This window comes from Sinocyclocheilus anshuiensis, unplaced genomic scaffold (assembly GCF_001515605.1).
Source record: "Sinocyclocheilus anshuiensis isolate Anshui unplaced genomic scaffold, SAMN03320099.WGS_v1.1 scaffold1051, whole genome shotgun sequence".
In the NCBI taxonomy this organism is placed as follows: Eukaryota; Metazoa; Chordata; class Actinopteri; order Cypriniformes; family Cyprinidae; genus Sinocyclocheilus; species Sinocyclocheilus anshuiensis.
The window spans coordinates 1,208,736-1,225,855 of NW_015546234.1; the positions used below are offsets into that span (position 1 = coordinate 1,208,736).

A 17,120-nucleotide genomic window follows, 5' to 3' on the forward strand; every position below is an offset into this window, starting at 1 on the left:
AAGTTGAGGAAAATGAGGTAGACTTTTTTTTATTATTATGATTCCTGTCATTTGAGCATTTCTCATGAATTATCTGTTAAAAAAATATTATGACTTTAGCAAACTGGATGGCGTTTCTACTCATATGTGTGTGTATTATATATGATAATATATAGGCCTACTATATGAGAACGTGTTATTGGTGGTGACCGTTTGCTCTCACCTATAACGAATAGGAAGTACACTCAAGCGAAGGGAGTGGCTTCAGCAGCCGTCTCTCTGTCTACCTGAGTTTCAGAGCTGGACTTTGACTGGGGGACTTTAAGGAAATAGGAAAAAACCAAGAGCACAACTTCGCAAGGTTAGTGAGCAATTTAACGTAATTGAATACAGCGGTGGGCGAAACATCGCACTAGCTGTTTTTACACGAAATAGTCACACCAAATTGTTAATCAAATAGTTAGTTACTCATTAAAATCACAAAACGTGCAATGTATCCAAGAAGGATCCAAAAGTGTCGTAATATGTCGATATAATATTACTTATAAGACATAACTTTATATTAAATCTCGTTTAACGTGCATTTATATATGTAGGCAATATGTGAGTGTTTTGGGAGGGCAAGTCTCCGCTGGTACAGTTATGTGCACGCACATTCCAGTGTCTCCATAGCTGCGCACGAAACCTGCTATCTAGGATTTAATAGTGCGGTCTGCCTCACCTTAATGCTTATTTCGTCTTAAGAAGGGTGTAAGGTTGTCAGTTTCTGAACTAAGTATTTCATCCTTTGATAAGTGACAACTGCAAGACAATACAGTTCCTCTGTATTTGGCTTTTTTTTGGGTGAGGATGATTATGTTTCAGGAAACCACATGCAATTATATAATTAAAAGCTAAGCATTATATAGGTGCATGGGGAAAATCAACTAGAACATCAACGTTTAAAATAACTTGAACAACAGAACACAAGAGTGTCTAGCCATATTTATTTGTTTATTTGCCTCATGCTCTCAGTCAGGGCATGTATGTTTCAAACAACAAAATATAGAAGTATATATAGCCTAATTGAATTACTTCTAAACGTCTAATAATAAAAAAAATGTTAGACACATAAAACTACTAAAAATATGTATCATCTTCGTTGTTTTAGAATTTAACATTTAAATACTTTTTTTTCAGGTAAATAAAAATCTGTTTTCATATGTAGGGCTCCTCCCTTGTTCTAGTCCTGTTTTCTCTGTGTGCTCTGTAGCTTGGAGCTGGTGTTAGCTTGCAAAAACTACGATGTCAAATCCCACGTACTTGTTATCTATAGATTAACTATTTCAGAACAACTAAGTCAAGCCATTCTGGTTGCTACACTTATTGTTTTGTTTTTTTTAACTAACCGAACTTTAAAAGCAATGTCCACTTTAGTCAAGTGTGACACTGAAACTTTAGCCCTGTGTAAACAAATGATTAGTCACTTAAAATGAAGACTTGAAACTGAAACCAAATAAAGCTGACACATTTATTCTTGGCATTCATGACAAATTTTAAAATAGTAACAATAAGGGATTATAATTAATCTCACTGTATTTAACACAAAGGTTTTGTCATATGCATGCATGCATTGCACAAGATGAATGTTCAGTTGCCTGTTTACGAATACAGGTAGCATGGAGTCATGCTTGAGTAAGTTAAAAAGGACGTGTAGCCTTACCTCTAGGAATTCGTTGCCTCAGGCAAACAACACAGTAAGACAGGCCCTACATACATTTATAAACCTCCTATAAACTAGCATCTTGCTGCACCGTTAGATTTTATGTCAAACACCCTCTGATAATTTCAGAACAGTATGTGTTACCACACTGCACATCAGTCCATATTGTATCAGATCTGCATTCCAGTACAATCACATGGGTGTGAGGACAGAGAGACATAATTATTTGAGCACAGAAACACAACCAGTGTGAGCAAACACAGTGTAAACTTTGGTCTAATGGATGTCTTGAAGTAAGTGAATGGTATGTGTGCTTTTGAATCTGGTACGGTTTTTTTATTTTTATTTTTATTTTTAGTTAGTCTTATATTAATGCACAGTATGCGGGTACCATATATTAGTTATCAGATGATTTTAGAGTTTTTAAATTTATTATAACCGTTGATATTGTATATATAATTGTGCATTCTGATTTCCCTTTTTTATGTGTATATCATGCTGTAAATTACAATGTTGTGATGCATACATTCATTTTTTCACTTCTAAAATGACTGCTTTTTTATTTTTAATTTATTTAGACAAAATAGTAAAAGTGTAAAAAAGTATTATATACCATTGCCATTAATGCCATTAATGGAAAATGCCTTGGCACATGCCACACATGGTTCAACTAACTATAAAAAAAACCCTGTTCTTGTGTTTCCAAACTGGCCTTATTACCAGATGAGATGATTGTGTAATGGTGTGTGGATATCTTTGAGGACATGGCGAGTGATGCAAGCACCCTTTCCTGGAAGGTACCCACCCAGGACTGGGATGGGGGCATCAAAAGCCCAGACCTCGGTCCTGTTGGAGATGGCGGTCCTGTGAAGATCATCAAAGTGTGCTTCAGCAGCAGCAGCAACCTTAGCAAAAACTTCAAACTGGTCAAATGTGACAGCTCATGGCAGATCAAGGTATACATACCCTACTGCTCAAAAGTTTTTGAAATAAGTGTCTTATGTTCTCCTAGGCTGGATTTATTTAATCAAAAATGCAGTAAAAAAAATTTAAAAAACAGCCATAATGTGAAATATTATTACAATGGAAAATAACAGTTTTCTATTTTAAGATATTTTAAAATGCAATTTATTCCTGTGATGGTAAAGCTGCATTTTCAGCATCATTACTCCAGTTTTCAGTGTCACATGATCATTCAGAAATCATTCTTTAAATATTTTAATGAACAAACTCTCTTATATGATCTTGCTTAAATTGATTAGGATACAATTATTTTAATTCCAGATGTTGATTGTGCTTGGGACTATTTTTATAATAGTTTTATATTTATTATTATTAATAAGCATGCACCTTTGAGTTAAATGCCATGATAATCCATTGTTCTCGACTGCTTTATGTGATCTTATTCAAGAGCGGGATGCAGCATGGGCTAAGGCTAGACAAACAAATTTAAATTCTGATTGGCTGCATTTTAGGCAGCTTTGCAACAAGTGTACAGTTGCAGTTAGAAAGGCTAAATCAGATTACTTTCTTGATAAAACCACAGAAAATCTTACAAAGTTATGGAGGAATATTACATTTCTAACTAGTAACAAAACAATTACAGAGATTCCCCCTTGTATAATGACAGATTCTACCAAAATTGTAGACAAAAAGCAAATGCTTAATAGTTTTAATAGTCATTTTATTACATCTGGCTTTTTATTTCAAACAAATAATGATATAAATTTAGATTTAGAATTCCTTGAATCTGAACATAATTTATGGACAAGAGAGTTTGCATTTCAACAAATTACTCTCTCCGATATTTGTTCTGCTTTAAAATAATTAGATGTGAATAAATCACCAGGTCCTGATCATATTGCCCCGTTGTTTTTAAAACTAGTGGCTGATTTTATTTCTCCTCCGTTGATGTATCTATTCAATCTTTCATTATTAATGAATACAATCCCTACGATTTGGAAATCAGCATTTGTTGTTCCCCTGTCAAAAGGGGGTGATCCTTTTTTAATGGATAACTATACATCTATATCAAAGCTCGCTATTTTCTCGAAACTTTTGGAAAACCTAGTTAGTAAACAGTTGACACAGTATAACTGTCATAATATTTTGTCTATTAACCAAACCGGGTTCCATAAAAGGCACAGTACTACTACAGCTGTTTTAAAAGTTTTAAATGACATCGTGGAGTCCTTAGTAAACAGCATTGTGCTTGTCTTTTTATTGACTTATCAAAGGCCTTTAATACTGTGGACCATGACATATTATTAAATAGATGGGTAGCACTATTTTAAACCATATGCTATTTTATGGTTCATTCCTTATTTAAAGGGTAGAAGAACCCAATGTGTACAGATGGAAGGTGTTCAGTCAGATCCTTTGGAGATTGTTAAGGGAGTCCCACAAAGATCTGTGTTGGGGCCGTTATTATTTAGTATATATATATATATATAAACTGCCTTGATTTTAATATTGATAATGCAAGTTTCCATTTTCATGCAGATGATACTATCGTTTATTGCTCAGGCCCCTCTAAGTAACAATCTGTGGCTTCTTTACTGCTTGACTGCTCCGGGTGTGTGTTCACGGTGTGTGTGTTCACTGCTGTGTGTGTGCACTTTGGATGGGTTAAATGCAGAGCACTAATTCCAAGTATGGGTCACCATACTTGGCCACGTTACTTCACTTTCTTTATAGTCTGCTTTTGATATTATCCAAAATATGTTCTGTGTTTTGAAGCTGGTTTTAAATGTTGAAAAAACAAAATATATGTGATTTTCAAATTCTAAAACTTCTTCCGAAAACTCGATTGTTCTTCTGACTTCTCAGGTGAGCCAAATTACTTTAGTGTCAGAGTACAAATTGGGTATTATTATCGATAACACACTACGGTTTGGTTCACACATTAAGTATTTGAGGAAAAAAATTAAAGAAAAAGTTAGGGTTTACTTTAGAAATAAGTTGTGTTTTTCATTCAATGTGAGGAAGAAATTAGTATCTGCTACTTTTCTACTGTTTCTCGATTATGGGGGTGTAGTCTATCAGCATGCCCTCTCTTACCGTCACGCCTCCTTGGATGCTTTGTACCATGGTGCTCTGAGATTTATAACTGATTGTAAATTTTCAACTCACCATTGTGAACTATACAAAAGAGTTGCATGGCCTACCTTGAGTATTCAGAGAAAAATGCATTGGTATCTGTTGATATATAAAGCCATATTGGGTTATTTGCCATTGTATCTCTGTTGTTTCTTTCAAAGGACTTCGTCTGGTAATTACTCATTACTTTCTCAATCAAATTATAATCTTTGTGTGCCCCTGTCAGAACTGAGCTTGGTAAAACTTCTTTAAAATATGCCACCACTTCAGATTGCAATCTTCTCCAAAAGGAGATGAAGTTACAAAACTTGGTGTCTTATAATTATTTTAAGCTTTTACTACGTAATCGTAGAGAGCGAGTTAATAGTGTGTAATTGTTTTTAATTGGTTATATGTTGGTATGTTTGTTTTTGTATTGTATGTCATAACTATGTTGTTTATTTGTATATGCAAACTTGGCTGCCTATCTTGGCCAGGACACTCCTGTAAAAGAGATTTTAATCTCAGTGAGTCTTTTTTTCCTGGTTAAATAAAGGTAATTAATTAATTAATATGCATTTGGTGCTCAAGACACATTTTTTATTATTATCAAGGTTAAGCACAGATATGATGCTTAATATTTTTGTGGAGTTCAAAAGAACAGCATTTATGTGAAATAGGAATCTTTTACAATATTATAAATGTCTTTATTATCATTTTAAATGTGCCCTTACTGCATAAAAGTCAAAAAAAGTCTTACTGAACCCAAACTTTTGAATGGTAATCTATATGACTGGAAAAATGGAATCATGGTATTTCTAGTAATATTATCCCAAATGTTGTAATACCTTGTCTGAACACTTGATATTTTTCTTATCCATCAGACTATCATCCAGTCTATTCTGATCAGTGGCCGTTTGGGCCCAAATGTGCAAAACCCAGGATGCTTTGGGCTGAGGCTCAAACACCTCAAATCTGAGGAGCTCCACTGGCTTCATCCAGACCTGACTGTAGGAGAGGTTGAGCAACACTATGAGAGCCTTCACGCCGAGGCAGAGTGGAGGTGAGGGAGTGAGGGAGGGAGTATATATCACCAATATACTGGCCATTATTTGAATTTTTCATATACGTGTGTGTGTGTGTGTTTTATTTCAGATATGATCTTAGGATTCGCTACATTCCTGCTGCTTTCATGAAAAGGTTAAAAGAGGACAGGACGTTCCTTTTGTATTTCTATCAACAGGTCAGCAAACATCTCCAGATTTGCTTCTTGACTGTGGTTGTACGTAGTCACATTTTGTAGGTCAGTTCATGTAAATACTGTTCCTCTTCTGGCAGGTGCGCTGTGACTACATGCAGCATCATGCTAGCAAAGTTAGCGACGGCATGGCTCTTCAGCTGGGCTGTTTGGAGATCAGGTAACAAACGGCATAGTCTGTTTGCTTTTATTGATATTGTCTGATTATCCAGTGTAACTGCAGGACTTCATGCCCAGCAACTGAGTATATATTTCCAGTGCTATAAATAAGCAGAGTTATCCCAGAACTAAAATGAGCACTGTTCAATGATTCATTAATTCAATTTACATTAGTCTAGGAAACAAATATTATTGAATTGTGAGGTAATTTAAGAGCATTGCATCACATATGTGGTTTGTTCTGTCTTTCAGGAGGTTTTATAAAGACATGAATGCCAAAGGTCTAGAGAAAAAGTCAAATTTTGACTTGCTAGAGTAAGTTCATGTTTTTCATTTGTACAAAAGTCTTTTTTAAAAGGTGATTTTTCTTTTTTGCTAATATTGTGGCTTTTTAAATTTAGAAAAGATGTTGGTCTGGACCTGTTCTTTCCTAAGGGCCTTATTGACAGTATGAAGGTTAGATTTGTTTTTCACTTATCTGCGGTGCCAATATTTTATTGAAATTTTATTGATTTCCAGAGTTAAAGTTGAACTTAAGCTGTTTGTGTTTGATGTTACTGAGTCACCTCTGCTTAACCAATAATAATACCAATTGCAAACCTTTTACCAATAAGACATACTGTATAGGGCCAAATTTACTAACAGCTTGCACCAGCGCAAATAGTGTTTTGGCGTTAAAATAGTACTGTCAGGATTTACTAAAGACGCGCAATGAAGAATTACCACTGAAAAGGCGTGGACAGTTATTTTTGCGCCTGACCTTATTGAATATGCATTTGTAGGAGTTTTCCTTTCAGACGCAAAGTTTATGGGAGGAGAGTATTAAAATTAAACACACAACACAATTTACTAACATTTGCACTCGTCAAATTACTGGTATTTGCGCCATTATTTAATGCTCCAAAAAATGTCTTAAAGCAGATGCTAATTTTGCGCTGCTCTTGGTAGATTGTGTTGGACATTATGGAAATGATCTGGCTGCGTCTCTGTTCTTTAATTTGCGCATTGTCAGTAAATCACCTGCAGAAATTTCCACTCCCATTAGCGCTTTTTTGCGCTCTCATGCTAATTTGCCCTGTTTAGTAAATCTGGCCCTTAAATTAAGCATAAATTCAGATTTGTTCATATGTATTTTTAAATGAATGTAGAAAATGTAGAGAAGTTAGGGATAATATGCAGCTAGCCAGTCACCACCACAAAATAACCCCCCTCTGGGTGATCAGGACCCTGACAAAATAAACTGAAAAAATAAAGAAGTGGCAGCTTATGAGAGCTTAGCACACAAATTCTACATCTAAACTGTAAAATGTTGGTTTTAACAGCCTAAGCAACTCAGGAAGCTCATCCAGCAGACGTTTCAGCAGTATGCATTACTAAAGGAGGACGAGTGTATGATCAAGTTCTTTGAGACCTATGGAGAATTCTCCAACTTTGATGAGGAAATATTCCCTTGTGAGCTAGTGGTAAGTTCCTCAGATTAGGTGTTAAAAAATGTTGGGGTTTATTCAAAGTAGAAGATTTAATGTACTAAAGTTAATTTACTAAAGTCCTACTTAATCTACACAGCAAGGTTGGAGTTTAGCAGTGGATTTAGTCATTGGTCCCAAAGGCATTCGGCAACGTACCAAAGCAGACTCCACTGTGAGCAACTTCATACTTTATTTCCAATCTTGAATTTATTCCTTAATCTCATGCCAGTTGTCAATGTCCAAATGTTGTTTCGAGTTAATTTTCGTTTTCTCTCCCCAGGCTGTCTGCCTTGCTGAATTTAGACAGATCCAAAGTATCAAGTACAACACACAACGTGATGGCAGAACATTGTTACTTATCGAAATCGAGGGTGCCAAACAGGTGAGAATGTTCTCACTTCAGTATTAGGTAGTTAAACTTTATTTGCACGATGCCACACTTGTAGTAAACTAGCAATGAACTTTTCCATTCCTAGCCTTTTTCCATCAGTGTGGCATCTCTGGCCATTGCGGAGAACATGGCTGATCTGATCGATGGCTACTGTAGGTTGCTTAACCACACAGACTCATCTTTGATAGTTGGTCCAAATAAAAGTAAATCTCCCAAAGGTAAACTCCAATTAATGTACTGTATGTCTGTGAATGTCAATAGTCTTCTGACAAAGTGTCAATGAAAAGAGTTAAAGCTTGTGCGAACTGCTTCCAGAGGATGGATCATTATTTATTTTCTAAATGATTGTCATCTGGAAAAATCTGAGATAAATGAATAGAAGTTTTCTGAAATGCTGAGAGTTTATGGCAGCGCTCTTCTGAATGTTGTGGGTTTTGAATTTATCTTCGCTGTCTTAGGTGTGCAGTTGCGCAACTCTCTTCCTGAAATTCCCTCCGGGTGAGTACATCAACACTCCTCTATCTCTGTTTTCTTCTCCTCAGGACTACAACACAGAATGAATATTAATTGCTATAATTCTAAAGTGATCTCTTATGGAATAATTTACAAAGTGAAATGGAGCTGGACGTACATTTTTAGATACTTTATTTCACTGTCCTTAACGCTATTCACTCTTTCCTGCTGTTAGGAAGACAGAAAGCTTCAGATATAGCAGTGAGTATCAGACCCTCCTTTAGATACAATCCCATTCAGACACACGACTTGATATTTACTGAATTATGATAACAAGTTCACGACAATGTGATAACATCAAATCTATCTTTCAGACTCTGATATATACTGTGAAATCCCAGATGAAAAGCCGCCACCATCTGGTATGTATGGGAATTTTATTTTTTTTATGTGTTCAGGGTCAGTATCACTGTAAAATCATGCACTTACTCATTATTGTTTGTACTGATGTGCTTTCATAGTTTTTCATGTGTTTCGCAATAGCAAAGGTTGGACTGTCCAGGAAAGACATTATCCTGAAACGTATGCTGGGTGAAGGCTTCTTTGGGGAGGTTCATGAAGGAGTTTACCAGAAAAAGGCAAGCAGTACTAGACACTTTAGACATGTGATGATGCAATGACAACTAAAATGTTTTTGTAGGTCAAATCTGGGTTTTTCCTTTTATCGATATTTTTTATTTGTATTGGTTAGAATGGGGAGAAGGCCAGTGTTGCGGTGAAGACCTGTAAGGAATGTGCACCTGATGTCAGAGAGAAGTTTGTGGGTGAAGCAGGTACGTGAATGAAAACTAGTTAATTATTATAGCCATTGACATAGACAGGTGTTTCTTCAACTATTGGAACTGTAGACAGTAAATTCTCACAACATATTTAATTTGTGTATATACAACGAGTGTGTGTACTCATCTATCACCAGAGAATTCTGTCACTGTTTTCTGAACTGTAATTTTTTTCTAGCATATCTCAAATGATGTATTGTGTTTAATAACATTCTGTGGTAGAAATAACATTTTTAATATTTTTGGAATAAAATATCAGACTCCTTTGTCTTGCTGAGGCTAACATTATAGTTATAATTTTATGTATTTTACATACACACATTTAATAAATATGTTTGCTTAATTTGACAAAACTACAGCTTGATTAGAAATTATGCACAATACATATTTTTTCCTGCGTTTTTCTGCTACAGCAGTGGTTCTTTCTAGATATGCCAAGCTCAGCTAAAATATTTTATTGTGCAGAAATTGTGAATAAAAATTATTATTTTTTTTCATCCTTATCAAATAAAGCATGAAAACTAGAAAGGTCAAGGGGTCATTCATTTAATATTATTGGGCGCCTTGGAGTCAAAAAGGTTGAGAACCACTGCTGTCGTCTCTGTTGTCTCTGTGGTAAAGAATTAACTTTTAAGCTGGAAGTCATAAAAAATGATGCGATAATAATAATTAGTTTTCGCTTGATAAATTTGGAAGTTTTGTATAATACAGTAGTTAATTTTTTATAATGGGTTTTTATATTTTAAGAAAATCTGGGCCCCAGATGTTGAAACAATCTATATGGCAGACATTTGAAATGTAGCAAAAATAAACAATAAAATATATAATATCGAGTAACTGTGTTCTTTTTGGATTATAATGTCCCACCTGTTTAGTTATCATGAAGAACCTGGACCATCCACACATAGTGCGACTGATAGGAGTGATTGAGGAAGAGCCGGTATGGATCGTCATGGAGCTGTGTCAGCACGGGGAGGTAAACAACAGCCCAGATGCTGGATGTTATCACTCTTATTTGTATTATATCTCAAAACACGTCTTTTGGAAAATTGCAGGACCAATAATGTTGTCACTATGAGTGATTATTTTGGGGAGGGTGGTAATATATTTAATGAGATAGAGGGGTTTATGTAATTTTTTAATTAAATCAATAAAATTCCCTTTCAATCCATAGTGTAATTCCATTTGCCATGACCGCTGTGATTGATCTAGCAAGCTCAATTAAGTGAATGCCATAGATATGGCTCTATTAACATTTACAGGCTCTGTAAAACCATCATAAACTGTTTACAAACTCACAGAAAGTTCAGTATTGGATAAATCAACACCACTGAGTCTTGTTAAGTACAGAATGACTGGCTTGAACAGTCAACTAGTGGTGAACTCAAACATGTGCATGATTTAATAAACCAACTGAGTGCTTAGGAAACCACCACAGGGTCTGAATAATGCGTCTCAGGGCAGCAGAAAGCCTGTATTTCTATATGATGCGCATTGCTCCACTTTAATAAAGTGGATTTTTTTTTATTAAATAATTTTTTTTTTGCTACTGTACACTAATCCTTCTCTAAAAATTTTTGTTTTGTGTTTACAGCTGGGGAAGTACTTGACAAAAAATCAGCAGAGTTTGATCAATGTAACTCTGGTTCTCTTCAGCCTACAGATCTGCAAAGCGCTTGTTTACCTACAGGGAATGAACATGGTCCACCGGTGTGACATGCAATTCAATATTTTTAATTCTCTATGATCTATCTGGTATAAACTAAAATGTAAAAGTTTGGGGTTGGTACAATTTTTTTTTTATTTTCTTTTAAAGGTTTTTTTTTTTTAATGTTCAGCAAGGCTGCATTTATTTGATTGTGAAATATTATTACAATTGAATATAACCGTTTTCTATTGTAATACATTTAAAAATGTAATTACGGCAAAGCTGATTTATCAGCATCATTACTCCAGTCTTCAGTGTCACATGATCCTTCAGAAATTATTCTAATATGCTGATTTGCTGGTCATGAAACATTTCTTATTATTATCAATGTTGAAAGCAGTTGTGCTGCGTTATATTTTTGTGCAAATATTGATAGATTTTTGCAGGATTCTTTAAATAGAAAGTTCAAAAGAATAGCATTCATTTGAAATTTTGTAATATTAAAACTTTCTTTACTGTCACTTTTGACCAATTTAATGTATATTTGCTGAATAAAAGTATTAATTTGTTTAAAAATAAAATCTTACTGACCCCAAACCATGCCTGGAAATAAACAGAAATATTTTCGATTACGATGTAAAATGAACTACCTTTTCAATCAAATTGTTATGCTGATAATATAATTTAATATGGACAAAGCTCAGCTACAAAAAATCTTTTTCCCTTGTGGTCTCACACTACACTGTATTTACATTGATAATTAATTGAAATTTTCATTGTTGTCATATGTTGTGTGTGTTGGTGTGATCTGCTTGACAGAGATATAGCTGTAAGAAATGTGCTTGTTGCCACACCTGAGTCAGTGAAGCTGGGTGACTTTGGCCTTTCCAGATACATAGAGGATGAAGAATATTACAAAGGTTACCTCAGCTGTTTTACACATTCATAAAAGTTATGATTTGTTTAATCATTTTATGATAAATTGTTTCATTCTCTAGTGCAGCTATAATCATCTAAACTCCTCTGTCACGTTATAAAATCTTCAAAAATATTCTTTGTTGTGTTGTTTATATTCTGTTTAACAAGCATAGCAATTTCTCATTACCTTGCATTATGTCTGCAGCATCTGTTACTCGTTTACCAATCAAATGGATGGCTCCTGAATCTATTAACTTCAGACGCTTCACCGTGGCCAGTGATGTGTGGATGTTTGGTGAGTGAATAGAAGAAAATCATCAGATTTCAACATGTCCATTGTACCAAATAATGACACTGTTACAGTAATTTAGACAGACTCTCGCTTGTTTGACATTAATATTGCTAAAATTGAGTATATAATTTTATACTTTAAATATATTAAGTCTAAAAAGGTCTTTAGAAACCAGTATTTCTAAAATTGCCTTCATAGCTCTTTATTAGTCATTGTAAAATTCTCATAGGGCACATAATTCATTTTTATGAATCCATTTTCCAGTTTTGGCATGCTTAACCATCCTGTGCTTACAAACATTATTCAGCGCTCCAGGGCCACTATTAAATTTAATTTATACAAATTGTCATACAATAACTGACATTCATTTCCGACCTTAACTTTTCACAATTTGCCAATTCATTTTAAACTAATTTCTTGGTGCAAGAATCATATCATATTGATATAAAACGACTATAAAAGTTTCTATATTTAAATTTATAGTTGTTTTCAATTAACTCATATTCTTAATACTGAGCTTGAGACATGAACAGATTTTATATCTGTAGCCCCTCACCGAAACACTGGGTAAACAACACATGACTAGACAGACAGAGACCCCTCAGTTTCTGGAGCTCAGCTGCCATGTTCTGTGAGTCTTGAGCTTTCACTCTGTTTCTCTGATTGATGGCTTCACATATGAGTGCTTCCCCTCCAGATGCACGATCATCAGTACTGAAGCAAGGAGAAAGTCATGGGCAGATGATCCCAACACAGTTACTTAAGCTTTAGCCTTTTTTCAGAAAAGAGCTACTGAACTTTTATTCACCCTCACGTTGTTCAGAATCTGTATGACTTACTTTCTTCTGTGGAAAGGTATTTCGAAGAATGTTGGACATCAAACACTTTAGACCAGGGGTGCCCAACCCTGTTCCTGGAGATCTACCTTCCTGCATAGTTCAGTTCCAACCCTGATCAAATACACCTGTCTGTAATTATCAAGTGCTCCTTCAGATCCTAATTAGTTGGTTCAGTTGTGTTTGATCAGGGTTGGAGCTGAACTCTGCAGGAAGGTATATCTCCAGGAACAGGGTTGAGCACCCCTGCTTTAGACAAAAAATTAAATGGAAGTCAGTGGAAAATGAAACTGTTTGATCACCATCATTCTTCACACCATGCTGCTTTTGTGTTCTGCAGAAGAAAGAAATGCAAACAGGTTTGAAATGACCTGAGGGTGAATAAATGACAATTTTCATTTTTGGGTGAACTATCCTTTTAACATTTCTCTTGATAGGATCATATGATATTCCTAAACACCAGAAGTGTAAAATGCACAAAAGTCTGTCAATCCCCCCATGTGATTTCCCCCTCACTTCCATTTTTTCCTCTCGTGTTGCTCCCGTGCAGCTGTGTGCATGTGGGAGATTATGAGTCGAGGTAAACAGCCGTTCCACTGGCTGGACAACCGGGATGTGATTAACCAGCTGGAACAGGGCAACAGGCTGCCCAAACCTGATCAGTGCCCTCCTGCCCTGTACTCTCTTATGACCCGCTGCTGGAGCTACGACCCCCCCGAGAGACCCACCTTCACCGAACTAGCCTGCAACATCAGGTTTCTCCCTTCATGCTCTATAATAATAATAGAAAAAAATATTTTTATTTAAAAAAAAAAAGCCTAATATTACCTGCTGTATTTTGATGATTCTGAGTTAAATCACTCAGCAGTGTAACCAATGTTATTAATATGCAACCTTTTTTTTATGTGAGAGGACTGCATTGACTGAAATGTTTATTTCTTTGGTCAAAAATATTAATCTTTTCCCATTGTTTTTACTACCTTGCTCTTTTTAACAGTGATGTCCACCAAATGGAGAAGGAGTTGGAGGTGGAGAGAGAGAGAGACAAAGCCCGTAACACCCGGATCCTGGAGGCCAAGTTTAGTGAACCTCCACCAAAGGTAGCTGTCAGCTTTCATATGCTGTTTGTTTGCTCTTACACTCAGTTCCAGCAGCACATTCTGGCTAACAGTCAGTGTATTTTGTTTACAACTCAAGCCTTCCAGAGTCAATACTAGTCGCTTCGGAAATACCCTTGGTGTTGGCCTGCATCTTCAGGTAGGGTGTTCATTTTGTTTAAACACGAAATACTAAGCACTAAATTGTTCCTGTAAATGTAGGATCCTTGAATACTGATATTTAATTATATATACATTTTAAAATGTTTTATAAATAATATTTAATAAATAATATGCATAATAATAAATGAAAATCATTACGTTATATTAATTTGATATATTCTGCTCTTATTTTCACCAGCTTAATGAGGCTTTATGTGCCAGTTCACCAGACCTGGCCAGCCCGTGTGATTACCAGTCACCAGTGGACTCAACAAACATCCTCACCATAACCACATCCCCACCCCGTCGCCGCAGTCTTGGGGTAAAATTAGGCCTATTACCAAATTTTCTGCTTTCACTATTATTTTATTCTTTTTTTTTTTTGTATGAGTTTTCATTATTTAATATTTTTATTATTATTTTATTTTATTTTAAAATTAAGGAATTGGCTTTCACAGGAGTTTTTTATTATTATTTTAATAATAATTCATATTTCATTAGAAGCTTTATAGAACCTCAGAAGGTTTGTGTGTGTGTTTATGGGGTAGGAGGGTGAGTTCAGCTTCGGGCCAACAAGTAAGGAAGATGCTCAGCGGCTGTGGCAGGTAGAGAAGGAGCGCATGCAGGATACTTTGAAGATGCAGAAAGAGCAGATGGAGGAGGACACAAAATGGTTAAAGAAGGAGGAGAAGCTTCTGGTAAGGAGGAAAGCCTATTTACCAATCTCTTATGTATGATAATATAGGTTGCCTTTAATATTAGTTATCATGCACATTGCATTGCTTGCTGTTCTTTCTCAGGACCCAATGGTTCATCAAGACTCAAAGGTGTGTGTTTTTATTACATACATTTCATCAATAACATTTTCATTCCATTTCATATGTCTGATGTATTTTTCTTTTTTAAAAAAAGTAAAAAATGTAATGGTCAGATACAATGCCAATAATTATTATTTTTTTTATTTATTTATTATCAGACACCAGAACTGTCACTTAGTTATGGTAAGTCCTCTGCATTTTACAGGTGATAATGTTAACAAATTTTAACGAATTAACATATAAGTATTTGCTGAGAAAATTAATCAAATTCTTGTGCCATATTAACATGTTTCCTCCTATACTGACTGTATCCTGTATCCACTTAAAGCTGAACTCCGTCAGCCTCCTTCAAAACCACCCAGAATTGCAGTGCAGGTAAGGACTCATTTTACACGTTTGTACAGTATGCAGGTTGTACATGTTAAATATTTGACTCTACTTTCCCAGTACAATGATAGGAAGCATAATTCAGTTTCATGTGTCTTCAGCCTACACCTACAGCTGAGCTGGACCGCTCAGAGGATAGTGTGTACCAGTGTGTCATGGATGTGGTGAAGGTGGTGGTGCAGTTAAAAAACGACATCAACACACTGCTGTCTACTGATTACATCTCTCCTGTCAAGGTGACAAAAACCTTCATTTAAATCTGATGCCGTTTTTGGTCAATATTTCCATTAACAGTTTCACATACCGTCATTTTAACATTTTTGTCTGCAGACTGTCGGACTCTCATTAAGAAATCTGATCAACAGTGTGGATGATATACTACCAACTCTGCATGTTTCCTGTAGAACAGAGGTAGTATTTGCCCTGTATCAAAGTGTTTCTGCAACCTGATTTCATACAAAGTCTGTAAGTTTTGTAAAACTTGACATACTTGGTACAAATCAATGCAGTTTCTAAGTAAAATGTCCACTAAATGGCGCTAAAAGTGAGTTTAATCTTTTCCATTACAGCTGAGATTTTAATAAGAGTACAAATGTTTCCCTTAGATTGAAGGCACTCAGAAGTTGTTGAATAAGGACTTGGCTGAGCTCATCAATAAGATGCGGCTGGCCCAACAGAATGCCATCACCTCTCTAGAGGAAGAGTGCAAGAAACAGATGCTGGCAGCAGCCCACAGTTTGGCCATGGATGCCAAGAACCTATTAGATGCTGTAGACCAGGCCCGAGTGCGCTCAAACTTGGCCAAACCCAAACCTGAGGACGTAGACTCACTGACAGACTAGAAAAGCTGCTTGGGACATGCTGACTTGCGCATACACAACTGTCCTATACACAGCTTGAGTATAGGACAGACTGATTTATCTGTATAATATTGTAATGCAGTAACGGGGCAAAACCAACACCAGTATGGGACATGAAACCAATAGAAATTCAGGCAACTGTTGTACTGCTGTCATATCATGTTAAGTGACTTATGTAAACATTTATGATTTAGAAAACCAAGCAGGCCAGAGGGGTATTCCCCTATATATATATGTGTAAGCAGGGTTAACTTACAGTCACATATACCCAGAACTTTTGGTTGATTAACCCAAAGCTTTCTTACTCGCAGTAAGAAAAATGTTCCAAAAATGCATTGCTATCTTCTAATATTCAAGCAGTTTTTGTTTATTACTGTGAAAACAATTATATTGTTTGTTTGATGCTAAATATAAAAATTTGTAAATGCAAGACTGACTGTGTAAGACTGATTGAACAAAAAAATTGTACTTGCCGTTTTCTTTTAGCAGTTTTCCTTCCATGTTTGGTGTAAAAAAAAAGACATTTTGAATGCATATTCACAAAGTGTGAAATGAGGATAAAATAAATGTCGCTTTATGTCAGTGGTCACCAACCTTTTTAGGCCCAAGATCCCTGACCTCGGCCTTTATGAAAGACAAGATCTACCTATTGAAGAATGTTCCCCTGTAAAAATCGCATTCGGGGGTAAAACCGAGTGGCATCCTCCCGCTCTCTCTCGTGAAGCCAACAAGGAAGTGACTTAAACTGTAATTCATCGACTGGCCGCTAGAGGC

The 17,120-nt window shown here is 35.7% G+C and overlaps 1 protein-coding gene across 2 annotated transcripts; it reads left to right on the forward strand.

Annotated features, from left to right (window-relative positions):
- Positions 1-264: 264 nt before the first annotated feature.
- LOC107701495 (protein-tyrosine kinase 2-beta-like) lies at positions 265-16,766 on the forward strand. Of its 2 annotated transcripts, XM_016503514.1 has the most exons (31): positions 265-340; positions 2,405-2,637; positions 5,644-5,822; positions 5,915-6,002; positions 6,098-6,177; positions 6,429-6,491; positions 6,578-6,632; positions 7,499-7,639; positions 7,743-7,817; positions 7,926-8,027; positions 8,122-8,254; positions 8,495-8,534; positions 8,725-8,750; positions 8,864-8,911; positions 9,033-9,127; positions 9,241-9,322; positions 10,204-10,304; positions 10,923-11,038; positions 11,796-11,896; positions 12,100-12,189; positions 13,573-13,777; positions 14,020-14,122; positions 14,220-14,279; positions 14,481-14,603; positions 14,830-14,979; positions 15,082-15,108; positions 15,258-15,282; positions 15,428-15,474; positions 15,588-15,722; positions 15,817-15,897; positions 16,092-16,766. In XM_016503514.1, the coding sequence occupies exons 2-31, from the start codon at positions 2,446-2,448 to the stop codon at positions 16,326-16,328; spliced, it is 3,000 nt and encodes a 999-aa protein (XP_016359000.1). In that variant the 5' UTR covers positions 265-340; positions 2,405-2,445; the 3' UTR covers positions 16,329-16,766. The 2 variants fall into 2 exon arrangements, with proteins under 2 accessions (XP_016359000.1, XP_016359001.1); XM_016503515.1 differs by lacking the exon at positions 15,082-15,108.
- Positions 16,767-17,120: the final 354 nt, after the last annotated feature.